This window comes from Microcebus murinus, chromosome 3, assembly GCF_040939455.1.
Source record: "Microcebus murinus isolate Inina chromosome 3, M.murinus_Inina_mat1.0, whole genome shotgun sequence".
NCBI lineage: Eukaryota > Metazoa > Chordata > Mammalia > Primates > Cheirogaleidae > Microcebus > Microcebus murinus.
The window spans coordinates 72,877,974-72,904,900 of NC_134106.1; the positions used below are offsets into that span (position 1 = coordinate 72,877,974).

General features: G+C 41.2%; 1 long non-coding RNA gene and 1 gene segment (V, D, J or C); one reads left to right on the forward strand and one right to left on the reverse strand.

Annotated features, from left to right (window-relative positions):
• LOC105866004 (uncharacterized) lies at positions 1-26,630 on the forward strand. Its single transcript, XR_012918593.1, has 4 exons — positions 1-57; positions 2,596-2,746; positions 25,523-25,654; positions 26,544-26,630. It is a non-coding gene; the product is annotated as an uncharacterized LOC105866004 (long non-coding RNA).
• The window catches only part of LOC105856880 (immunoglobulin kappa variable 2-28-like), a 339,993-nt gene continuing 323,339 nt past the window's right edge, over positions 10,274-26,927 (reverse strand). The window contains 2 exon segments of the V gene segment in view: positions 10,274-10,797; positions 14,784-14,820. Of these exon segments, the coding sequence occupies positions 10,475-10,797; positions 14,784-14,820 (360 nt within the window).

Genomic DNA, 26,927 nt, shown 5'->3' on the forward strand with positions numbered 1-26,927 from the left:
AGTGTGACCGTTGCTATGACAGTTGCTATCTTGGTCTCTGGGACTCTCCCACACAAGGTAGCGTTACTATTTTTAATCTTCTTGGGCCAGTCACCATGAAACTCAGTAATAATCAAACTGGGGTGGGGATGGCTGTGGGCATGTTTGGGGCCTGAGTAGTGGAATGTGATGGTAGAAGATGTTGGGGTACCAAGAGGGATCTTTGGTCAATTAAGTTATTTTTCCAAACTAGACTAACACTCCTTCTAGTTGTCTTAGGCTTGGTTGACCATCCATTTTTGCAGAGGTTCATGGGTTCTTCCCCTGAGATGTTTACATTTTTTAGCTCATTATTGCACCTAGTAAAAACATAACAGATAGAAAGAATGTTGACCTCAAATTTCAAATCTGTGTCTATGTGATCAGGCCAAGTCATTCAATCTCTGCTCTGGAGTCTCCACAGCTGTTAAATGAGAGATTTTATTTCCAAGCTCCTTTCTCACTCTAAGATTCACTGACACTTTGCCCCTGAAAATGGCGACCATGAGTAGTAGTTCTTGAGGAACCAGCACTGTGTTTTAGAGTGAGGGCTGCCTTGACAGGCTGCCTGAGTTTGAATCCTGGTTTTGGGACTTATTGATTGTGTGATCTTGGATGTGGTATTTATTCTCTTTAAGTCTTAGTTTCCTTATCTGTATAAAGGGAGGTAATACAAGCTAGCCCAGGAGGGATAGTGACATGGAGGATTCAGCCACAGGATGCTTGTCAGTGTTGAGACATTGTATCCATTACTCCTATCATAGAATAAAAACTTGTTACAAGTTGATATGTGCTGAGCTGCCAGCAATTTCATAGAGGGTCTCCTCCATGCCTATGTGTTTCTTATTTTTATCATCAATGTTTTATAGCTGTGTCATAGGTTGGGGGCTCTTTCTCATTTGTTCTTGAAGCCATGATGAAATAAAAGCTTGTGTATTTTATTGAGAAGGAGTTATAGAGAGGAAAGCCCTTATTCACCATCCAGTCCGACTTTCTTGTTTTAAAGTTTTAAAGGAGCTGACTGAGGCCAACTGTCACTATTACAAACCAACTTTAAGGAACTTACCATGTGCAATGGGCTTGACAACTCTGATTTAAGTCATGATTCTGCCTCTTAATAGCTTCGTAGTTTTTAATGTGTTGCATAACCTTTTTTAGCCTCGGTTTCTTCATCTATGAAATGGACTAATGCAAGACACTTCAGCGTGTGGTGTGAGGGTCAAAGTGGGTCATAGAGTTGCTGGCAGATGTCTCCCTACTTCATTGCCTCCTCCTCTCTGCCATCTCTTTTTTTACTGTGTGCAGAGAACTTTGCAGCTTCAGGGACACACAAAAAGTTCCGGCCAGAGTTGGGAGATAGAATCTTCTCATAAAGAGAGAAATAAGTTCATGGTAGGGGTAGTAAGGGCTGTTCGAATCCTGAGAAGAGATTGGCAGGTGGATGGAGGAAAGGATAAGAGGTGCTGGGGAGAGACGGGGAAGAGGGAAAGAGAGAGAGAGAGAGAAGGGAGGACATCGTGTGTCCAGGATCAATGGAGATGGGGCAAGGGGAATGGGAAAGAGGAGAGGGAGGGTGGCAGGTGGGGCAAGACATCAGAGAAGCAAGATGTCTCTGAACAGCAGGGGTGTCTATGGGGGGCATCTTTTCAGGGAAGGAGTCAGCAAGTGGAGCCCTAGGGAGAAGAACTGGCAGGTGGTGAGTAGACCCTCTGGCAAGAGTCACTCCTCTGCTTCATTCTCTCTTTTCTTAGTGTCATCCTACCTAGACTAAAGCCTTTATTTGCTTACTTCAATCTACAAGGACTTCCAAAGCCTCTAAACCTATAAAATCTAAACAACACACATTGGAGAAGTCATGAACAATTCCCAGCACATCTGTGGACCTCTCTGCATCTGTGTCCTGGACACTCCCTTCTCTTCTGTTTCTGTACGTGAACCCCCTGTGCTCCTAGATAAGGGTGACACCTCCACCTTCACCCACCAGCCATTTTCTTGTTTCTCCCCTGCAGCACCAGATGTGCCCTCTCTGCTGGATCACTCTCGATTTAAAACATACACTCTGTAGACCCCATTTCTCCTTTCAGTTACTGCCTCATTTCTCTCCTTCCCTTTTCCAATTTTCTCCTTGAAAGAATTGTCCATGCAAGCTGTCTCCTCTTCTTTTTGGACCCATTCTGATCTGACTTTTGCCCCTGCCATTCAAAAGTGAGCCCTCACCTGGCTAAATCCAGCGGCCCATCCCCATATTCCTAATCTTAGTTGACTTGTCATTAGCCATCGACATAATCGGTCAGTTTTTTCCTACTGTAGCATTTCTTCACTTGGATCCTAGCATAACACCACTCTCCTGATTTTTCTTCTCCTTCTCTGGCTAATCCTCTTCCATCTTCTTTTCTGATTTCTCCTCATCTGGCTAACTTCTTAATGTTGTGGTGCTTTCCAGATCAGTGATTGGATTTCTCTATCCATACTCACTTGCTAGGGGTTGTCTCCCAGTCTGATGGCTTGTAACACCATCTGCATGGGGATGACACACATTTATGTCTCCAGCACTGACCTTTCTCTTCTGAATTCCAGACCCTTATAGCCAGTTGTCCACCTGACGTCTCTACCTGGTTGTCTGACAGGCATCTCAGACTTAATGTGCCCAACGCAGAGCTCCTGAAGCTTCAGTAGTCAAGGCAAGGTCTATTGGCAATATGATGGCGAAAGACATCAGTGGAATGAGGTAACTTAGAAATAGACTCACCTTATATTTTCAACAAAGGTACCATAGCAATCTAATGGGGGAAGGAAAGTTTTCTTAACAGTGCTGGAACAGCTGCATATCCATATGGAAAAAATGAACCTTGACTCTTACCTCATACTATACACAAAAATGAATTCCAGATGGTCTTTTCTCCCAAACGTATGCCTTTGGTAGGCTTCCTCACTTCAGTTAAGGCAACTGTAGCCTTCTAATTGCTCTGGCTGAAAACCCTGGATTCCCCCTTGAATCCTCTCTTTCTCACATCCACACTGTTGAGTCGTATCAGGAATGCTTTCAAAGTAGCTTCTCCTGCTTGGATTATTGTAGCAGGCTCCTCCTAACTGGGGCTTCTACTTCCATCCTGCTCCTGATGGTTTATTCTCATCAGAGCACCTAGGGAAATCCTGTTGATATATAAGTTAGGCGACATTATTCTTCTGCTCAAAACTTGCCATCCCTTATCTCACTTGGTAAAAGAAATGCTTCCTGTGGCCCACCAGGACCTTGATAAACCCCCTCCCTGTAACCCTGTGCTGTGAGCATGCCAGGCACACCCCCATCTCAGGACTTTTCGTTGCTGTTCCTGCTGTGTTTTTATCCACTTATCCACATGGTTTGCTTCCCCACTTGGGTCTTCACCTAAATGTTTCCTTCTCGGAGATGTCTTTCCTGGTGATCATTCCCTGCTTTAATATTCTCTTTAGCAGATGTCATTATCTAAGATAATATATTTTTATTTATTAGTCTTGTTTATTATTTATGTCTCCAGCTAGACTATAAGCTGCATGAGGGCAGGAAATTTTACTCCAGCATTGAAGATAGTGCCTGGCACATTTTAGGCATCCAATAAATACTTATTGAATGAAAGAATAAATTGGGGTTCAGGTCCACAGTTTCCCATTTCCTCAAACTGTTGTCCCATTGGATACTGTCCAATTAGATTATAAGAGAATTTATGGCAAGGACTGTGGTTCTTATCTCAGACCGGTTTATATTCTCCACTATTGCTGGCATTGTAAGGGGCTCCTGAAAATGACTTCTCTCTTTCTAATTCTATACATCATGTCATATCGTGTAAATACATGGGGGTTTATAAATATATGAAGTCAACCTCCCTCTCACTCTCTACAAAATATTTCATATCTTATAAATGTTTGAGTCCTAGTATATTCATATTCTCGGGCAGTTATATAATTACAGCTTACGTTGTCATAACTTCTTTGCCCACATTTGTAAAAGTATTGAGAACATTTTCCAGAGCGTAATTGACTAGCAGGAGATAGTGAATTAACCGTCTGGATATACAAGCTCAGGCTTTTAATAGCTGGATAATCTGAAGCAAGGATCTCTTTGCTAGTTTTCTCATCTATACAATGAGGGGCTTGAACTAGCAAAAGTCCTGTCATTAATATTTATTCTAATTCTTTAGAAGGTGTTGGGTGTGACTCCAGGCAACTCTATTTTATTTCTTCATGGGCCAGCTTAATGTTCAGACCCAAAACCCTTTTGTGTAAAAGCTTGGGATATATTTGGTAGTTTAGGATAATCTAAGCAGTCCTGCCTGATAGAAATATAATGTTAACCACATATATAATTAAAAATTTTCTAGTAGCCACATTAGAAAGATAAAAAGAAACTGTGAAAATAACTTTGATCATATATTAATATTTGATTTAACCCAATATATATCCATGCCATCTCAACATGTAATCAATATAAAAATCATTGAGATATTTTATATTTATTTCTCATACTAAATCTTCAAAATTTGGTGTGGTCTTATACTTATAGCCCATCTCCCTATGGACTAGCCTCATCTCCAGAGCTCAGTAGCCATGTGTGGTGAGTGGTAGCCATATTGGACATATGAGTATAGAACATATATGAGTTAATGCATGTTTCAAGGTTCAGCCATTTTGGGGGCTGAAAGAAGTATGACTGAAGAATAAGTTCAAGGAGGAAATGAAACAATAGCCAAATTTCATTGAACTACTCTTCCTATTACTTATGATGACTGACATTTATAGATGCCTTAGTATACTAGGTCAGGTGTTTAGAACTTAATAGAAATTATTTCATCTGATTCTCCCAACAATCTGATGAATAAGACTCTCCCTCCCCTCAGATGAGAAAACTTGTTTTGTGGCTTGTGAGCATATATTTTCCAGGTGATTATATACAAATGATGATGTAGCAGCCCAACCATTTATCTACTTCATTTCTCCAGGCTTGTGGTATGGCTGACTTGAGAGGGCTACAGGGCCCCTGGCCTGTGTCCTAGCCACTCAGGTTCAGGTCCTCCAGTGGCCACTCTGGTCAACAATTTAGTTTAGTAAAATGTTAGGTCCCACCCTGGTAACTGTTATGAAACCCTCCTCCCCCTCCCCCAGCACAGGCCAAGAGGCATCTTCTATGGGAAGACAAACAGGCCTGACATGCACATGAGCCCACTGAGGGCCTAGGTTTCAAGGAAGAACAAAGAGAGTTGTTAGGTTGAAGGGACACAGTTGAAGAGGTAGGTCTTGGAATTGTCAATACCTAGCACAAGGCAGAGTGTGAAAACACAAACAAGCAAGTAAACAGACACCTATCTGGGGCTCTTCTTTCCCCTTCCTGATTAATTGCTTACCCTCCCTTCACCAGCCTTTGCTTCCTCTTTCTCCTCCTTCATCTCCCCTCCCTTCCTAATTTCTTTCTCTCCATCTCCCATCTCCTATTTTTTAAAAATTTCTTTATGCATCCTCTTTTCTCTCTTCTCCAAAATAACATGTTCAGCTTATCAACTTGATCAGGGACTTCTGGGAGCAAATGTGTTAGCATCAACTCTAGAAAACATGGCTATTTCTGAAAAATTTTGCTTTTATAGAAAAAAAAAAGAGTTTAAAATAGGAAGCTACAGCCCATTTTTGAGGCCACAGAGGATCCCACTCTGATGGAAAAGGACTTCAGGGTCACCTATGCTGCTCTTTGTCTTAAAGACAGGGTGAAGGAGGTGCACAGAAGAATCAAGGGCCCGGGGGTCTTTGGGTCAGTGTGGGTGGCCGATAGGAGGGGTTAGGGAGGTTAGCATTTGGACTGCTCCAATCTTGTGACACTGAACATTTGTTGTTATTCCAGCTCCACTGCAAACTACCTGGAAGTTTTAATTTTTCTTACTGTGTCTTAGTCTACGTGGAATCCATATGCTGCTTTCCAGATGTCCAGCATCTTCCCTCTCCCATAGTAGATGTCCAGCTCTGCACCTTGGGTGTGGGCCGGCCTCTTCTCTCTGGGAGTGATGGCGGTCTTGTGCTTGGTACGCATTGGGGTACACTGAGATGTGACTGACCAGGAGAAAGGACACCCGTCCACCCTGCCTCAGGTGGGGCATGTCACAGCAGGGCCCTCCTAGTTTTCCTGGACAGAGATCTTTCTCTCATTCTTGTTTTCTCTCCTCCCTTCTTTCTCTTCCTCCATCTTTAATTTCTCCTTTCCATTTCTTTCTCTTTTTCATCTCTTTCCTCACTTCCACCTTCAGTCTACCTTGGGGACCCAGGGGGCTTTGGAGCCGAACAGTTAGCTGACCCTGAAGAACAGTGACAGCATGGTGTGCTCATTCCACAGCCGGCACACACTGGGCTTTTATCATGAAGCACACCTCGTGCTGAGTTCTTTGCATGTGCTATCTTTTTAAATCTTTACAGTTTTTTTTTTTTCTATCAGGTGGTCATTATCTATATCTTACACGTGAGAAAGCAAAGGCCACATGGATTAAGAAATGTGCTCAGGGCCACACAGCTCACACATGGCAGAGTGAGGGCTTTCTGACTCCAAAGTTCATTTTTTGAGTCCAAAGTATGTGCATTCTCATGAGAAGCAGCCTGGATCTCTTGTCTGTTTGGTCTTTAACTCATGCTGACCTGAACTTTCAGGATTGGAGGAGCTGTCAGACCTGTGGAGCCCCATTTCTGTGAGTGCATGTGGCCAATGACGTCTGGGGAGGCGAAGCCTTGCTGGGGGCTCACTCGTCAGTGCAGAAGGAAGTTCCCTGGGGGCTCAAGCTCTCTTCTCTGCCACCCCCATTGTATTAGTTTCCTAGGGCTGCCCTGACAAAGTACCACAAATGGGGGTCTTAAAACAACAGGCATGTATCATGTATCCTCTCACAGTTCTGGAGGCCAGAAGTCTGAATTCAAAGCACTGGCAGGGTTGGTTCTTCTGCAGGCTCTGAGGGGGAAACCACCCTACGCCTCTCCCCAACAGTCCTTGGCATTCCTCAGCTTGCAGCAGCGGCACTCTTGACCCTGCCTCCGCATCACGTGCCATTCTCCCTGTGTGTCTCTGCATTGATCTCCTCCATATTAGGACACTGGTCACTGGATTTAGTGCCACTCTGATCCAATATAAAGTTTTTTTGAGAGAGAGTCTCACTCTGTTGCCTTGGGTAGAGTGCAGTGGGGTCATCATAGCTCACTGCAGCCTCAAACTCCTGCCTCAGCCTCCCAAGTAGCTGGGACTACAGGTGCACAACACAACACCCAGCTAATTTTCCTATTTTTAGTAGAGACGGAGTCTCGCTCTTGCTCATACTCTTGCTCACGCTGGTCTCAAACTGCTGAGCTCAAGTGGTCTTCCCAAAGTGCTAGGATTCCAGGTGTGAGCCACCATGCCTGGCCTGGTATAAAGTTTTTAAAAAACATTTTATTTTGAAAGAATTATAGACTCATAGGAAGTTGCAAAGATAGGACATTGAATAGAGAGATCTGGTGTGCCCTGCACCTAGTTTCTCCTAATGATTTCCTCTTACATAATTTAGAACACAATATTAAAACCAAGAATTTGACCTTGGTACTATGTCCATGTATAGTTCTGTGTCATTTTATGACATGTCTAGATGTGTGGAGCCACCACTGTCATCAAAATACAGAACTATTCCATTACCACAAACATCTCCCTATGATACTCCCTTAATGGTCCCATCTACTCTCCTTGCCCCACCATCCTGAACCCTTGGCAACCAGTAATCTGTCCTCCATCTCTATCATTTTGTCATTTCAACAATGTTGTATGATAGGGACCATATGCTATGTGATCATTTGAGATTGGCTTTTCCCACTCAGTACAATGCCCTTCAGAATCATTCATGTTGCACATATCAATACTTCGTTCCTTTGAATTGCTCCATAGTATTCCATGGTGTGCATGTATCACAAATGGTTTGACCAATCACCTGTTGAGGGTCAAATTGGATCTTCCCAGTTTTCAACTATTACAAATAAGGCTGCTATGAACAACCATGTATAAGTGTTTGCATGGACATAAATTCTCATTTCTTGGGGGTAAATGCCCAGGAGTACAATTGCTAGGTCATGTGTTAGATCTATTTTGTTTAGTTTTTTTTTTTTTAAAGAAACTGACAAACTATTTTCTGGGGTAGCGGTACCATTTTACATCCCCACCAGCAATGTATGAATGATCCGTTTTCACTGCATCCTCACCAACATTTCAGTAGGGCCTCATTTTGACTTGATTCCATCTGCAAAGACCCTGTTTCCATGTTTATGGAGTTGAATATATCTTTCTGAAGGTCACACTTTCAACCCACAACACTTATCTTCACTTGGTTGAGTCATGGTGGGTCTGGCTGCAGACTTTTGCCTTCTGGGAAGAGACTTTGAATTCATAGCTGGATTATATATGCCTTTGATTGTCAAATTTGGTCCCCAGGGATGGGCGAGCAAGTTCATGTCATTTGAAGGGACATTACTGAGTCTTTCTTAGCTCTACTCAGATCTCCAAAGTTTCAAAAATTTGATAATTAAAGAACATTCGCAAGAGGCAGAATGGCAAGGTGTCTCCTTATGCAATTTTCCTGCGACTGCCCTTCCCCACTGCCTGGTACTGACAAAGGAAAGGAAAAGAGAGCAGGAAACCTGGGTTATAAGTTAACTGAGGGAAGGGATGCTGTGTTAGTTATTTCTGCACCCCCTTCAGAGTGTAGGCTGAGAGAGGTGCTTAGTATGGTGTGTTGCATGGGTGAGTAGCTGAGAGGGGCAGGGCCAGAGTGCCCCACAGAAGGGGGGAGAGTCAAGTTGGCATTACATGTGCCCCCCAATACATAAGCTTTCACATGTGGGTTCCCAATATTCTGTCCTTTGTCCCCTTGCTGAAAGTATGTTCTATTCCATTTCTGTATATTTGTGCTTCTAGTTAGCTAAATGGAGGAGGAGGCCCCAGGAAAATAGCATGCCTGATCCCTCTTCAGTTCAGCACCTTGAGTGCCGAGAGGCAGAATAGCACAGAGCTCCACACAGAGCTCCGGAGAGCAGAGTTGGGCAGGTAGAGATTTGATCCCGGGCCCCCAACGTGTGGCCTTGGCCTATTACATATTCATCTGTAAACTGGGTTTAAGGCATTTCTTGATGTGAACTTATTTTGAAGTATAACGTATATAAGAAAAGTGCACAGGTCATAATTGTACAACTCGATACATTTTCACAAAGCAGCGCACCCCACATCAAGGAACAGAACATTACTCAAACCCCAGATGCCTCTTCTTGCCCCCTCCCAGCCATCACCTCACTCCATTCCCAGCCAAGAGTAATCCCCATCCCAATTTCTACTTTTATTTTTACCTGATTTGAACTTCTTATGGCTTAAAATGTACATAATGTATATTTTGCACTTGGTTTCTTTTGCTTAACATTTTCTTTATGAGATTCAATCATGTTATTTGGTATAGTTGTAGTTTTGTTAATTCTCCTTATTGAATAGTATAAAACCCACCAAAGTTTAACGACCCATTCTACTGTTGGTGGACACAGGTTATTTCCAACTTTTGGCTTTCATAAATAAAGCTGCTTTGAACATTCTTGGCATACTTTTTTTTGGTAGACAGGGATGCAGTCATTTAGAAGTGGGATTGCTGAGTTACAGAATATGAACACCTCTCAGCTTTATACAACCTGCCTGGCATTTTTTTTAACCTCACAGTGTAGTGAGAATTAGGTTGTGGGAAGGGCTCAACATGGTCCTCAGCAGAGAGGAGTCCCTCAATACTATTCCATTAAGTCCCAGTACCATGGTAGACTTAAATGTTTCCTTATTGCTTGCTCATTTAGTTTGTTTCTATTGTTTTGTTATTTTATATCACATTGCAATGAATGACTCTCTTTATAGCTATTTTCTTCTTTTGAAAAATTTGCTTTGGTAGATTCTCAGGGTATATTGAATTGCATCAAACAATATGTGACTGTAAGAGTGTAAAAAGGACTGGTAGAGCTTGCTAAGGAGGGGAAAACAAGGAAGCCAGCGCCCAGGGGAGTGAGGTGTGAAGACATGTGGCTTTGTGGGTTTCAGGGAGGAGTACCTTGCAGAGGCCAGTAGGGTGTAGGGTAGGATGGAGGATGACTTTTATAAATGGTAGCTGATTTTAGGGCAACCAAATATTTAGTTCCTTAGAAGAGAAACTGGGTAATTGGAAAAACTATGTATAACAACCATGAAATGAAGAAGGAGAGAGAAATCACAGGTGCAGAGATTCACTTTATTTATTCATCCCCCCCCCCCCAAGTATTAGCATGATTGAAGCCAAGGAGGAGGAGGAGGGGGTATGAGGCAGGGAGAGGGGCTGGAGGAGTGCACTAGGGGTAGGTCCCTTGCAGGGGGAAAAAGGCCCAAGGCCTAAGGAAGGGAGGAGCCCAGTCTGGGCCTGGGGGGCATCTCCCTCTAACACTCTTGCTTATTGAAGCTCTTGCTGAGGGGCGAGCCCAGGCTCTGATGAGTGACCTCACAGGTATAGAGATTGTGCCGGCTGTACTCTGTAGAGGGCAACGTCAGGGTGCTGCTGAGGCTATAGGTGTTGTCCTCGCTGTTCTGCTCCGTGAGAGTGTTCTGGACATCATTTGTTCGGACAGCACCATCCACCTTCCACTTGACATCGATCTCTTCGGGGTAGAAGCCGTTTATCATGCACACGACAGTGGCGGTTCCAGACCGCAACTGCTCCTCATTTGGCGGGAAGATGTAGGCAGATGGCTGAGCCTGAGCTCCTGGAGAAGGAAGCACAGAGGATGGTGTTCAAGTAACAGAGAAGTTCTCCACCTGGGTGCATTGTTTGTGGATGATCGCGTGTTAGGACAGACAGACAGAAAGCAGCATGTTTGTCCTGTATAATTGCAGCAATGAGGCCAGGAAGCATATTTACAAACATGATGATTTTCAGTTTCTCTCTAGCTACCCTCTATCCCTTAAGAAGGTTCTAAGCGGTTTTGTTTGAACTCTTGGAAGCCATTCTGAGGCCTCTGCATGCTTTCCTGACCTTGCCTTTCCTTCCTTCAACTGCGTTCCCTGCCTCCTGCAGCAAACTCTGAGCTTCGGGCAAAGACACACAGGCCACTTCATCTGACCTCCTTTAGAAGTCAGAACAGCCGTGGCCTCTCATTATGGAGAAGACCAGGCAGCGGTGGCGTCAGGGAGAGCCTCTGTCGGGTTTTCATTTCCCCCGTGCCTCTCCCAGGACTGTGCTGGGACGGCAGGCTGCCCAGGGCTTCCTTTGGCTTGGCCGTGCCAAATCCCCCTGCAGGGTGGGCCCCAGGCCCTGAGTCTGTGCCTGGGTGGGTGTCAGCTCCTCCTCGCTCTGTGATCACGCCTGTAACTCGCCCACCCCTCGCAAAGGCCTCCAAGTGAGACCCGGGCCCTGGCCTGACGGTCTGTAACCACATGGGCTGATTTTTGGCCAGACCAGGAGGGGTCAACTGTAATCTCAGCCACCTGCCTAGGAGGAACTGGCTAACTTCGCTTCTGACCTTGAGCAGCTGCCAGATGGCCTCTTAGAAATCCCCCCTGTGGGGATTCAAGCCCTCAGGTGGGAGAGCAAGAGTTAAAAAAAAAAAATCAAGAATCTTTTGGTGGGAGAAGTCAACATATAATGTGAACAGGTTTTCATAAATCTCAATGTTAATCAAGCAGTTAGCTCAACAGAAAAGACTGAAGTTTTGTTTGATATTTTTTTCTCTTTTAACTTTCATTTACTAATTTTTTCCAAATAATTGCATAAAATAGGCTTGACGGCAAAATAACATAATCTTTGGAAAATAAGCAGGAGAAAACATTCTATAAAGATACTCTTGTCTGGGTGAATTCTTGATAGCTTTAAATTTTAAAATTAAAATATTAAGCAATTAATATATTTGATATGGAAATTATGTCAAGATATCTTATTAGCTTTCAATAGAGTTTAAAATTCTTTTTTTTTTTTTTACCCTGGATATGCTAAGATAAAAATCTTTAAAAGAGTTTTTTTTAAAGGCTCTAAACTCATTTTAAAATAGTTTAAAACAGCTAAGTAGTTTCTAATAGTTCTAAATTAGTTTTAAAAGAGCTTAAAAGAGCCCTAAAATAGTCTTTTCTAGTTGTTGCAGACCAAAATAATCCTTCTGCAGTATCACTTTTGAAATCAGCTTGGGTAAACAACAGCAATAACAGATTTTTAAGCTATTTTAGAGGTTCTAAAATTAAAATGTCCAGATGAAAATTTTTCTATCACAGAATTAAGGTATTGGAAAATAAGTTTACATTAAATTTTTATTAATTACACTTATATATGATTAGATATTTGGTACAACTGAAAGATAATCCTACCCAGGCACTTAAATTTTTTTAAATTAAAAACATGTCACAAGTTTATCTTAATTTTTATAAGTTAATATACCTTAATGGCATTTCATGTGACCTCAGAGTGAACTGATACAGACCTGAGTGGCCAGATTGCTGTCATTAAATTTGATTTTTGCTGGTGTGGATTTTGCCCTGAAAGAGTTATATATATTTCTTTCTTTTAGATTCAGCTCTTATAATTTAAATAAATTTGATGAGTGGTTATTAAAATAATTAAACAGCACTGAAAAAAATAGCTTTGAGTTCTTTACAATCCCCTAAGAGAAATTTTCATTAATGGGATATAATAAATGTGAATTTTACTTCTGAAATCTCTAATGAATCAGCTTCTGCCTGTTTTTTCCATATTAGCTCAGCGCCCATCACATTTCTATGCTCTCTCCGTTAAGCGGTATTATTTGTATCACTGTGTGTCAGGAAATCGGGCCACAGCAGAGTTAAACAGGCTAGTGCGGGATTGCCGTGGCCTTTAGTGGCAAGGGGCACTGGCCCCCGAGTGTGGCGGGATGGCCACAGAAGTCACTCAAACGTGAAAGAAGACCACTGCCACGTCTACAGACCGCTAGCTCTGCCACGGCCTTCTTGGCGGGATAAAAATATGGATAACTGATAACTGAGAGTAATCAAAGAATATACTTTTTAAAATATTCGCTATTTTTCTACCACCGTGGGCATTTAAAAAATGCAATTATTTACTTTTCTTCATTTAAACAAATTTCTTTGAAACTGAGCATTAGGGAGCAACTGTCTTTCCACCATTATAATAAGAGATTGTTTCATGTTTAGTCTAATGTACAGATTGGATTTTAAAAAGGGAATTATCTGTCAAGGCATTATTCTTATAGAATCTATCATTTTGACAGTTTATCACTCATTTTAGGCTCTATAAATGACATTGCTGGCGATTTTCTAGTAAGCTGCCTCTTCTACATGGCAAACAGGTATACTTTTAAAACTTTCTCACATATTTCTTAGTGCCTGCCATTGATTTTTATAGTTATCTTATAAAATAATTTATCGGATAAAAGAAAACAGACTAAGAAATACATTTTTCTACTTTTCTATATCATATATAACAAGCAACAACCAATACAATATTTGGCAAAACTGAATGAAAATAAATTTAGTTTTGCCCTTTAGAACTCCGAGGGTTCCCTTTTCATCTACGCTATTTTTCTTTCCCTTTGAGTCATTTCATTTAGATTAATTTAATCTTTTGGTCTCCAAATCCATTTTTGGAACTGAGTTTAACTTTTGCAACTGACGATAAATTTAAAATGCTCTCATTCACCCATCTCCATAAAACTCAGATTTAAGCCCCTAAAATTTAATACTGGCAATTAGACCCAAATTTCAGAAGGCAATAGAGAAAAATTACTTACGTTTAATCTCCAATTGTGTCCCTTTGCCGAAGGTGATCCACAGTATTAGCTTAATGACTTTTCCCTTAATAAAAACCTCTTTTTGCTGCTAACGTCACTAGACTGACCGATACAGAGAAAATCCGGCAATTTAGAAGCCGTGTCGCTCGACTAGCTGTTCTTCCTTCACGTGAACTGATTTTCGGTCCCCTACTCATCTGATTTTCTGGAAGAATCCTGTTCTCTTCGGAATTGATCTCAACTCATTCCCAACATGAACCCCTCCCCTCCCCAAATTTACAACTTCAGCAAGAAAAAGGATTGAAAAAGTGCACTTACGTTTGATCTCCAGCTTGGTGCCCTGGCCGAAAGTGAGCCACAGTGAGGACTCTGCCACTCTCCCCTCAACAAAAACCTCCCTTCCATCGGCCAATTCAGAGAAAAATCAGCTATTGCTTTCCCATTCTCCCCACAAATCCTATTCTTCTCACAAACCTAGTAATTTTTCTGTCTGCTCAACTTTTAAGTTGGCTACCTCCTTAGGTGGGTGTTCTATCCTTTACTTTTGGGTCGCCGGGAATAGTTCATTTAACAAAAGTATCACAAACTCAATGGGACCCATACCTTACAAATAACTGAGCATAGATGTACTTACGTTTGATTTCCAGCTTGGTCCCTCCGCCAAAAGTGAATCACAGTGATTCGCCTTCACTTGCCCCTCTACTAAAAACCTTCTCGAAAGGGCAGTAAGTCCCCTTCCCTAGTTCAGTTATTTTGATTTAGAAATAACTGAAATTAACTTAAAAACTTTTAATAACTTAAAAATTAGCCATTGGCTAGCCTCCTGTGGAACAATTTCCTCTCCTGTGTACCTAATCTGGGAATGAAATTTGCTATATCCCTGACATCCAACTAACAAAAACACACAAAAAGGAACAAAAAGCAAACCAATCAGACCGATTAGAAACAGTGAAGCGTCAGTTGGAAAAAGTACTTACGTTTGATCTCCAACTTGGTCCCGGCACCGAAAGTGTACACACAATGGTTCCCCTTAGCCTCCCTCCTATACAAAAACCATGTCCCTCTAACAATTGAGCAAGGCTCCATCCAGAACATGTTAGTATACCCCCCAGTTTCCAAAGCTATCGCTTGGACAAGTTATTCTCACCCAATGACTGAATCTTGCTTGCTCTTCACAGAAAATGCACAATCAATTCTCAAGTTTGCCTATAGACTTCAACTTTCTCTTTGCCCTGGAGGATGTCAGAGGCTGTTTGCAAAGACTCAGCTTATAGATCACTTCATAAACACAGAGACCATAAGACACAGACAACCAAGAAAGGAAAGCTTGGATTTTACTCACGTTTGATTTCCAGCTTGGTCCCTTGGCCGAACGTCCACCACAGTGAGAGCTCTCCATTGTCTCGCCGTACAGAAACCCTTCTCCTCAAAGAGGAACAGAGCCCTGGGCCAGCTGCTGAAGCTTAACTCTCTTTTCGAGCAGGTGTGGAAGCCCTGGGTCTTTTCTGACAAAGCATGTTTGTTTTCCTAGGTGAGATCTAAAATCCTAGAAGACTATATTTATGTCTACGGCCTGATAGTATTTTTTTTTTTTAAGCAACTTGCCACTTCTGAACTGCTTATTGTTTATTTATTTTTTGGAAAGTAGACCGAATGTAAATTACAAAGAAAGACAAGCAAATATTAAAAATGGCCACATCTTTATACTTTTTCTTGGGTTGGGGTGGGGAGCTTTTGCAAATGACAAGCTTCATTCAATGTAATTGTGGAACTCTCAGTGAGAAATAATGAAAGATTGTCTTCCTATTTGAACTTCTGCTTTGCTGTGATGTTGTTTCAAAATAGGCAGACTAAACATGTATCAAATCAAGGCCCATATCTTTGAAATGTAGTCTGGAGTTTAGCTATGAATGACATGTCAAACAAAAATGAAGATCAACAGAGTAGAAAAGTAGACTTTATTTGCTTGGTTGGTCTGTTATCATAGGACAGGCAAAGCTCAGGTCTTCCTGAGCTGAGTCAGGTGCGTGCTGTCTTTAGAGCTGCCATAGAGCCACAGCATGCCTTGATGTCTCCATAGTAACCCCATCAAGGACACTGAAGACCTCGTTTTGTTTTGAGTCCGGCTTCATTTATTGCAGTCTTGTTTATCTCTGAATCACCCATCCCCATCCCCTTCCATACATTGCTCTCACCACCCTAAACTTCTTACAGTTCTTCTATGGCCTCCAGCTTTTACAAAATACTCCCTCTGCTTGGAAACACCTTTGCCCACTTGGGCTAGCCTGTGAACAGCTAATTGTCTTTCAAGATTCAACTGCTTCTCTCAGATTATCCCCAAGCAGGTGACCTGACTTTGCAGAGTACAGGGACAGGTCACTGGGCCTACAATGCCTAATTGTTCTTACCTGCTGTCAGATTCTCTTTTACCCTACCAGACTGTGACTGTTTTAATGTCTTATTTGTCTTTTATTTGGGAGGCCCAGCATCTTCACTTGGCAAATGCTCAACTAACAGTTTCAGAATGAATGAAAAAAAATGAATAATTGAAGACCAATAACAGATCAGAGGTGATAAATTATAATAATTAAAGGCTAATACTGACCACTGTAACAGTAAGTTTTGCAAGAAAAATCGTAACTGTAATTCCAAAGCTCACTGGAGCTTTGCTAGTTGCCTTAAATAGCAGAATCAGCAGTGGGCACACTCAGAGCCCTGACTTAAGTGTTAGACAAGGTACTCATGCAGCAAAAAACATTTTTACCCCTGAATATTTTGAAATAATAATAAAAAAGAATGAGCAGTAGGTCTCACCAGAAGTTAAGGAAAGAAAGGGATCAACTTGGAGGTAGAGAGAAGAGAAAAATTGGCAAGTGGAAAGTTAAGTGTATAAAATAGCTGTAAAATTTTGGAAAAAAAGTAAACTCTCACCTTGCCTAGCAGCATTCTCAGTATTCCTGTGCAATGTGTAAATATAACTTTTTAAATGGTAGATGCACACATGCATGAGTTTTGTTAATTAAATTCTTTTCTATAAGCTTTAAATTAAGAGTGCCAAAAAAGTAAGAGCTTTCCTAGTTCTGCACAGGAAATACTCTTTCACAGATGTAGGAGATGTGGGGGGAAATAGAACATAGGAATGAAAAAGATGGCCTGGCTATACAAGGGATATATATTCCTAAGTGAGTAAACTGGAGATAGAGTGTGGACACTGCAACTGAATGACTATTTTAAAGCAGTACTTGTTACTAATAAAAGATTATTATAAGAACCATTGTGGCAACAACTATTTTAACTGATCACACACAGTGGTGATCTATAGTAATGGTTGCTGTGATGTTTGTAGTAACATAAAATAGATCGTGGAAAAGTAGTTGAGATCCTTAGTATGTGTGTATTTTGTCATTTGAAAGCAAAGGACGTCTCAGAAGCATCTGTGAGGCCCCGCCAGGATCTACCATTCTACAGTGTTCATGATGGACATTGATAAGATTAATTTATTGAGGAAAGCAAAGTGTCAGTAAGACAGTCTTGAGAGGTTCTTGGATGTAACGTATAAGAGTGATGGAACTAGAACTTCCTAGGGAGCATGTCAACAAGCTCATCACTGAAGCTGCCTTCCACCTGACCCTCAGCAAAGTTAGATTTTCAGAATAAATTCTAAACTGCTGTGGAGAGGAGACAGAGGGAGAGGGAGGGAGAGTGGGAGGAAGAGAGAGAAAGGAAGTTCGGGGTGGGGGGGGAGAGAGGAGAGAGAGAAAGAGAAAGACAGAAAGAGAGAGCGAGCTCACCTCAATGCACGTCTATAAATAATCCTGAAAACTACTGATAAGCTACCTTAGTTAGCAATGTTCCCCAGGTCTCAAATTTCAAGCAACGTCACTTTTCACTTTTTATCTGACATAATTAAGTAGCCTGTTCGGGGAGGGTCCCGTCACATCAGTAACATACAGCAAATTACCCAGTACGTCAGGGGACACAATGGGAAAACTTGCCCTCTGCAAGGTTTGGGGGATGGCGGCTTCCCTACCTGGCTCTGGAATATTTGTATCTGGTATCCATCTTCAAGTCTGTGGTTCAAAATTTTTTTCATCAGTCATGGTGGAGTCCAAAGAAGGTGATTCTTTTAGCTGCAGCCTGACTTCTCTTTAGGACTGTAACTCTGTCGTTTTCACTCCACGTATGCTGATATAATAGGAGGAGAGGAGGAAATTCTGTCATTCACATCCAGGCGTGCTCAAAGCCTGATCAACTGCCATTTTTCTGGCTACGGTGTCATGAGTGGATATTCGTCCTGGGCCCCCAAGGGGCAAAGCCGGTCTATTATCCAGGAAGGAGGGAGTCCGAGGAGGTCGCTTGAGAAAGAGCTGTTTCTTTGCTGCTTCAGAGTTGTGTCTGTTTCCTCTCATCTCTGAAGAAGGACGTGCTGGCAGAAGCAAAGTCCTTCGCCTGGCCATGGGCAAATGTGTGGACCATAAACGTGACCCAGGATCCTGGTCTTATTCTGGAAAATGTAGATATTCACCTTGTTTTCAAGAGGCTGATAGGGCTGCAGGTGTTTTTTGACTTCCTTGAGTGAAAGAGAAGACAGCAGCAACTGTGTCGGGGTTACTACCCTTGGAGTGGCTCAGCCACCAAGATTTACATATTGGGTGCTGTGGTTTCCGGCTTGTTTTGCACGAGGGATGAGCCCCCCATACTCTGCCCGGGAGCTCCCTGCCCTCCCCACCTGCGCTTGGCACCCAGCCCTGTGTCCTTGCTCATCTTATGGCACAGAAACTCATCGTGGGCCACTACAGTGGCCAGGCCAGCTCTGGATGCAGTTGTGCCATGATGAGTTCGGACTTGGTTTGTCAGACCTCCAAATTGTCCTGATTATCCTGGCTGAGGCTAGAGCTTCAAACCTAAGAGACAGCACAGGAAGAGGGCAGACGAAGAGAAACCAACAAGCAGATTAAAACAAGGAATAATGTCAAGAAGATATACAGATATGAAACACTTTTCAACTCATTTTCTGAACTGGCATAACTTTGATACTGTAACTAATCTAGAGTGTAGACCACAGAAGAAATCCAGGACTGATACAGATTTCAAGGGATCATCTCTATTCCTTGAATCCTAAATCCAGTAATTTCATGGCCTTTTAAAGTAAAGTGAAGAGAAAGGGTAGAGATTTATTCTACCCTTTATCAATTCTTGTACTCTCCTGGGTGGGAGTCTAGAGAAGTACGCTGAGAAGCTGGTGTCAAAATCAGTAACAGAAACCCAGAGGAGTCAGTCCCTCCACTGTGAGACGTATGTCCCAGGCCACATCAACCTGGAGGCAAAACTAGGATCAGAAAAATAACCACACAGCAGGTCCCTGGCCCTTGTCTCCACCTACAATACCACATCTTCCAATCCCATGAAAAATGGTATTCTCCACCTCCCTCATTATTTCTTGGGTTTCAGGGAGGCATATTTCAAGAGCTTGCATTCAACATTGTGCTCTCAGTGGCCAGCAAGTGCCTGGCATAGGGTGGGGTGGTCAATAAATGAATGAAAGGAACAAGGATTGTTCAGCAGCCACCTAGCTGGCACTTACTGTTTTCTCCTTACTTTCTCTGGTGCTGTCTAGTGGTCAGCCTAGGAAGTTTCTGAAGCCCTTGAAAATGGCAAGTGATGGTGGTGATGCCTGGGATTAACCTGGGATTGTCTCTGGCTGTAGCTGATTTTGGCTTTTTGATGTTAGACTGAATAGAAGACTATAAAATACTTTATACGAAGACTATAAAATACTGGGCATATAACAAATTCAGTAGAATCGAAATGATACAGAGTGTGCTCTCTGGCCACCTGGAATCAAACTGGAAATCAATAAGAGGCAAATAATGGAAACAATCAGAAAAGTTTGAATAGGAAATCGTCATTAGATATTAGGAAATAACTCTTAATTCTGCTAGAAATCATAGTGGCATGGTTCGTGGTTATCAGTTAAGAATGTATTAATGATTGGCTTGAAAATACTTTATGTGGGTGGGAGGCAGGGGAGTTGCACAGAGGAGTTGGATGGAGGAGGTAGTTGAAATGAGATTGGAAAAATGTTAATCTGTGAATCTTAGGATTTGTTATACTATCTGTGTGTCTTCGTAAATGGTTGAACATTTCTATAAATGTTAAAAATAAAAATAATTAAAAGAAAAGTCTCACATTGCTGACTGTGATGTCACACTCTGTCAGCACATGGTAGTGTTGTGCAAGTCATGAGCCTACGTAGGCCTGATGGCTCACTGGGCTTGCTAGGTAACAAAAACAATGACACAGTATAAACCAGGTCACATTTTATTGCTTTTAGACAAAAGCTCATGATAAGATTTGCAGAGCCAAGACCATGTACAGAGTAATCTTAAATTATTTTTCATAGTCTAAGTGATTTATTAAAGTCTTATAGGGAAGATGGGTAGAAAATAAAATAAAACAAAAACCTCAGAGACCTATAAACTTATTATTATACAACTATCAAATCATTTGGCATCTCTCTCTTTATATACATATATTTCTACCTATCTACATTTTAAATTAGTTTTTTCATACATGTATATATTTTGTAAAATCTTATTGATTTTATTGATGAAAATGATATTGGAATTTGCTTTAAAAACTTATATAAAAAACTTTCCTTTACTCTATAGTTCTCTTTACCCTGATTTTAATTGGCATAGTTCAATCTATAGAAAAAGCTGCACATTTTAAGAGATTTCCTGACTATAACAATAGGTAACATTTCGTAGATGACAAAATATTTCATCACTAATACCATTATATTTTAAGTTAGGTTGTATAAAATAGCTTTAAGGAGAGGCTGTGGAATTAGCTATATAGAAATTAATACAGACCCTGTTACTGGGCCAACCTACAGTGGGATTATTTTTTGGTGTGGTTGTGGACAAATTACTTATTCTTTCTGAACACCAGTTTGGGTATTAAAAAAAAAACAAACAGCCTGCAATATGAGCATCCTCATAAAGCAGTGAGGTCTGAAATTAGACAATCAATGTAAGAGAGCCAGTTTCCTTTTTCAGTAGGACAAGATGCCTCTAAAATCTATGCCCAAGTTTGACTATTTATATCTTGTCTCTTTGCTCCAAAATATTTGTATTTAATTAAAAATTTATAATGAAATTAGAAAATTAAAATAAAGATAGAAACCAAATAGAGATAAAAAACAATGCTAATCATAAAGATCAAAATAGGAGTTGCATGATCCAAAAAAGAAAAAGGAAAAAAGATAATTTGGACTTCATCATAATTAAACTTCTGCTCTTCAAAAGTCATAGTTAGAAAAATAAAGAGACAAGCTACACACTCAGAGGAAATATTCATAAAACACAAATGTGAGAAAGGAATTGTATGAAGAATATACAATGAATTCTCATAGTCAACAGAAAAAAAAATAACACCTCAATAAAAACTTGGCCAGAAATTTGAACAGATACTTCATTAAAGAAGAGATATACTCTTGAGCCCAGGAGTTTGAGGTTGCTGTGAGCTAGGCTGACGCCACAGCACTCTAGCTGAGCAACAGAGCGAGACTCTGTCTCAAAAGAAAAAAAAAAACAAAAAAAAAAGAAGAAGAGATATAGTGAAGTGAGAATACCAGGCTTGAGTAAGTGGAACATTCATTGATTGCTGAGGGGAATCCAAATGCCACTTTGGAAAACAGTTTGGCAGTTGCCTATAAAGTTAAGCACACACCTACCTTATGATTCAGCAGCCTCACTGCTAGATATTCACTCAAGTTGAATGAAACCCTCTGTCCATACAAAAACCTAAACTTAAATGTTTATGGCAACTTTATTTTTAACAGCCCAAATTGGAAATAGCTAAATGTCTTTACACTGATAACTAGACAAGCAAACTACAGTATATCCATAACATGGAATACTCCTCAGCAACAAAGAGTGAACTATTGATATGCAAAACAACACGGATGAATTTCAAATGCATTATGCTAAGTGAACAAAGCCAGACTCAAGAGGCGGTACACTGTATGGTTCCATTTTTAAGACATTCTGGAAGATGCAAACTATAGGATCAGGAAAAAATCAGTGGTTGCCAGGGGCTTGAAAGCGGGGAGGGAAAGTTGAATATAAAGAGCACAAAGGAGCTTAAAGGGCAATACTGTCCTATATCTCAAATGCGGTTATGGTTACATAGCTATGCATTTGCCCAAACTCATAGAAATACACACTAAAATAGGTGGCTTGTACTATATATAAATTATATGTCAGTAATCTCATTTAAAAAGAAAAAAATACAGTTTTTGATTGAACATAGAACCTGAGCTTCTTGGAAGCCAATAAAAAGAGAATAATGTGTTACATACCTCTCATCTTAGAGGAATAAAATTCCAGTTCCTAAGTGTGACTAAAGGTTTTCCCAGCATCAAGCTGAAGACAATGTCTATCTTGAGGGCATTGCACAGGAGCTGTTAAAGGTTGAATTGGGTAATAATCTAGGTAGCAATTTCATAGAAAACACAAAACAGAATTCATATGATTACTTCTTGCATGGAGAGCATCCGATGGTGAGGCTGGTGCGTGGCCGGGGAATCAGGTGGACTGTCCATCTGGTGGCCTCAGAGGGTGGCCTCCTAGGAGTTAGCCTTGGTGAAGTCCCTGAAGAGGAGGATACATCTTAGACTTGCATGCTCATGCTCATAAGGCATAATGCCTTAATGCTATTTCAGAGCTGAATGGATTCATCCTGATACCAACCCACATGCCAATCTGTTAATTTGCAGCCAGAAATCTAAGTACCTGGCAAACGGGATAGTGACATCCTCTGGCCAGCATGTTTCTTCCCAGTTGGAGGAGGTACAGTATGGTGTGGTCGACAGAACATCAACTCAGAGATGAGATTTCAAATCCTGACTCTCCATCTTATGAACAGCATGTGACATTAGTTAAATTATTTAACTTGCCCCAGGCCTCAAATTTCTCATCTGAAACATGAGCATAATAGCATCTCTCTTATAAAGTTGCTGTGAGGAGTGAATAAAGTGGTATGTATGATTGACTTAGCGTAGCACCTGGGCATATAGTAAATTCTTAGTACTAACTTTCGTTGGTTAGATCTAGTTACATGGGAAGCAAATTTACAGATAGGTGGTTGATCAGCAATGGGTTTTCTGGATTATTCTTCACACAGTAACCAGAGTGATGTTTAAAAAACAAAAACAAGAAACAAATCAAATTATCCCCCTGCTTAAACACGTCAAAGATCTCTCATTGTACTTAGAAACTCACTGTCACGCTGCCTAGGTTCACATCTGTGGTTCTCATCCTCGGCCATGGTGTCTGGAATCTGCTGGGGAGCCTGGAAAACCGCTGCTGCCTGCATCCATGTCTGTAGATTCTAAGGAGACCAGTCTGGGTGGGGACTAGACATTGAGACTTTTGTGAGCTCTAGACGGTTCCAGTGTGACCTGCTCCAGCCCCTTCCTGCTGTCTAACCTGTTTCTTACCAGGCTTCCTCTCCTTTCCTGCTCCTGCACCTGGGCCCCCCTTCTGATCCTTGAATGTGCTGAGCTCTTTCTCCCCTCAGGACCCGGCGCCTCCTCACTGCCCAGCCAGGTACCACCACCCCTTCCACGTCAAGCTCCAATTCCATCTCTGTTATGACTCTGGCCCCTGGTCAGAGCCCAGGGTGCTCTTTCCCTTCAGGAAGCTGGGGCTCGCAGGGCTGGGACTTGACAATCACTGTCTTGTTGCTGGTTGTAGCCATTGGAAACCTGTGCATCTTCCTGTATGGATCACGTTGTTCACAGGGCTAATCTGGTCTTCACGGTGAAGACATAAGTCTCAGGTGTTCAAAAATCATCCTTGCTCTTGGAGTCCCCAGTATATGTCCCAGATGAGGGTGTGGCCAGTGAGGCATCACCTTAGACACAGATTTAAGCAAGTACCCAAAAACCTCAGTAGGTTTTAGAGAAAATATTTTAAAGCAATATTTTTTTTTAAAAAAATCAAAATTAATGCCAAAATCCATGATGAAAAAAAATCACAATTTAGGTCAATTCAGGATCTATCCAGTGAATAAAGAGATGTTTTAGTAGGAAGCGTTTTAAATTGTGGCTACAGTGCTTTTGACAGACAATTTGATTCTGTTCTGCCTTCTTGGGTTGTGTTTCTCAAACTGGCTGATGTAGATTTCGACGGGCATAAAGTTTGTGATGAAAATATTTTATATTGAAACACCTATGGCCATACTGTGGAAAGGAATACAAAAGTTTTATGACATTTTAAAAGAAATCAAATGCAAGACTTTGAAAAAATGTTTCCTTAGGAGCTTTAGGATAACATCTCAGCATCCTAGATGATGTGCATTTTCTTTCTTCTGCCACTAGGTGTAGTTGGGGGAACCAGTTGAGAAGCACTGTCATAAAACTTGTAATTAACAAATTCACTGCCATGTGAGTTGTATTTAACTCACGCTAGTTTTGAGCTTGGGGCCTTGTGAAACTTATGTAATTCACATCTCTTCACCTTGGGAACTGTGAGAGCTATTTTTCAAGCTGCATGTAACTCATACACAGAAAACAATAAAAAATTGCAAAATTTTCTTTAAATTAGAAAGGATTATTTTGTTTTCAAAGTTTTTGTTCTATTTTTGTAATAAAACACTGTGGCCCCAAGGAAAATAATTGTTTCTTGAGTGTGGCAGTCAATGTGTTAAAGAACATTGGAGTACAAGGCAGTAAAATTGCTGTAATGTGCAGAATAGCTTGTGAGCTGTGCTTGGTCACAGATGGGAGGGAGGGGTGAATTACTGGGAAGGGCAGTAGGAATCAGGTCTGATGAACTTACACAAATGGCCTCTCATGCAAGTTTTCTGGCTGAACCTGTGCTTGCCATATGTAAAATTAAATGTTGGGACATGAAGCAAAAGGTTCTTTTTAGCTTTAGTAGTCTGAGATATTTTGGAAGAGGAAGGCTCATGAGCAAGCTTCCTTGGAATTTGCAGTGCATGAATTTGACCAGCAGAGGGCAGAAAGTGCACACTCCTTTTAAAAAGTAACCTTCCAATTTTCCACCCACCCAGGGAGAACTGTGATCCTGCAAAAGAAACAGTGTTTGGACTTTTTAATAACAACTAGGCCTAAGAGAAAATTTTCTTTTCATTAAATGTTTTTATTTTACATGTTTAAACTGAAAAAACATTCTTAAAACATTGTCTTGGCTCTGGGACATCACTCTCTCTGGTTCCACTCCTACCTCTGTGGCTACTCCTTCTAAGTCCCCTGTCATGGTTCCTTCTTGTCTTTTTGACTTCTACATATTGGGTTACCCACCAGGGCCTACTCTGCCTTAATTATTTACACTCATTGCCTAGTGTTCTCATCCTGTATTCCAAATTTGTGTCTCGAGCCTAGGCTACTTCCCTGAACTCCAGAATCACACATATCTATTCACCCCAGGGATATTGGCAATTGGAAGTACAGAGGGAATTTCAAAAATCTAATATGTGCAACTTAAAGTCCTTATTCCCACCTGCCTCCCAATGTTGTTTTCCCTTATCCTTCCCAATCTCAGAAAATGTCCTTTCGGTATTTTGTTGAAACTTATTTTATTCTTTGGTATTTTAAATATGTTCATTTTAAAAATAAAAATATAAAAGACAAACAAAAATATATTCATAAAAATAAAAGGATTTATTCTGTAAAATTTGGGTTCAGTCAAAAGGTTGCACTTAAGGACCTCGAAGGCCACATGTGGCTGTGAGCCAACAGGTTCCCCACCCCGTTCTTGGCTGTATGCAGAAGGCTTAGAAACAAGGTCCCTGTGGAGCACAACCCTACTACGTCTTGGTGAGTAACTTAATGGATAAAACAGGGCTCAACCTCATCGTAAATCCCTTGGTCACTTGCCATTAATTGCTGATCACAGAGCGTGTTGGGATAGACAGACAGAAAGCAGCATGCTTGTCCTGTATAATTGTAGCAATGAGGCCAGGAAGCATATTCTCTGAGAAGGTGCCACTTCTCTTCCGTGTCAGTCCTGTTTACTGGGTTCTGGAGCATTCCTATTACCAAAGAATCCTGCCTCCAAATTGGATATATTTAGAAATAGAGTGGAAAAAGAAAAGTAGTCATACCGGGTAGTTCACAGAGACACTGGTTAGGCTGGTGAACCGGGCTCGGGGCTGTGCAGGTGGGAAATGTATCTCTGATTACGCCACTGAGCTAGTCCAGGGATGTGCCTGGGACGTGCTGGGGAGCGTGAGGCTGCAGTGCGTGCTGGTGACACTGCTACTCACGGACTCTGGATGCTGCCCTGGGACCTTGGTCTTGCTGCTCATAAAGAAGTTTTCTTTATTGCTTTTCTCAAATTAGGGTGAGTTGAATCTGTAGCTCCCCATGATGGTGTAATGGGGGGGGGCAACATGAAGCCATGTAATCTCATTGAATGTCTTTTTGGAGTGTCCATTTACTTGAATATTTTATGTATAAAATTTATATTAAAATTCATACACACATATAGAATAAAAGGCACAGGTTGTATTGTTTTCTATGAGAAAAAGACATGATTTAAAAGATAAATTTTGAATTGCACAAGTAGCAGTGGGGAAGAAGAAGATATTTATTTACTTTCCTCTGCAGCTTATTGTGAACAAGGGGAAACACCAACTTAAGATATGCAATGAAATTTATTTATAATAGTACATTTATGTAGATTTTTTTTAACCTGTTGTGTTAGACTTCAGAATGGCGAAATGGAATAAGAACATGGAAAGAACACAAAATTAGTAGTCAAGAGACTGGTTTTGGCCTCAGTTCTGCTATGAACTATGTAAGTGACCTTGATTAAGACATTTCTGTCTGTGCCCTCTTACTTTCTCATATCAAAGGGTGTGATAGATAATTTCTGAGGTTCATTTTGGCTTTTAGTTTCTAGGTCTTGGAGATGAGGAAAGAAGATGAGCAACTTCCTTGGAACTTTAGTGTGATCACCAGAAGGCATGGAATCTTGTGGTTACAGAAACAACTCATTTTCAATTTCCCACTGACATAATTTTTATGCTCACATTGTCTTATTTGTTGCCACAAGATACTGATGCGAACTTGTAAATAAGTTGGACAA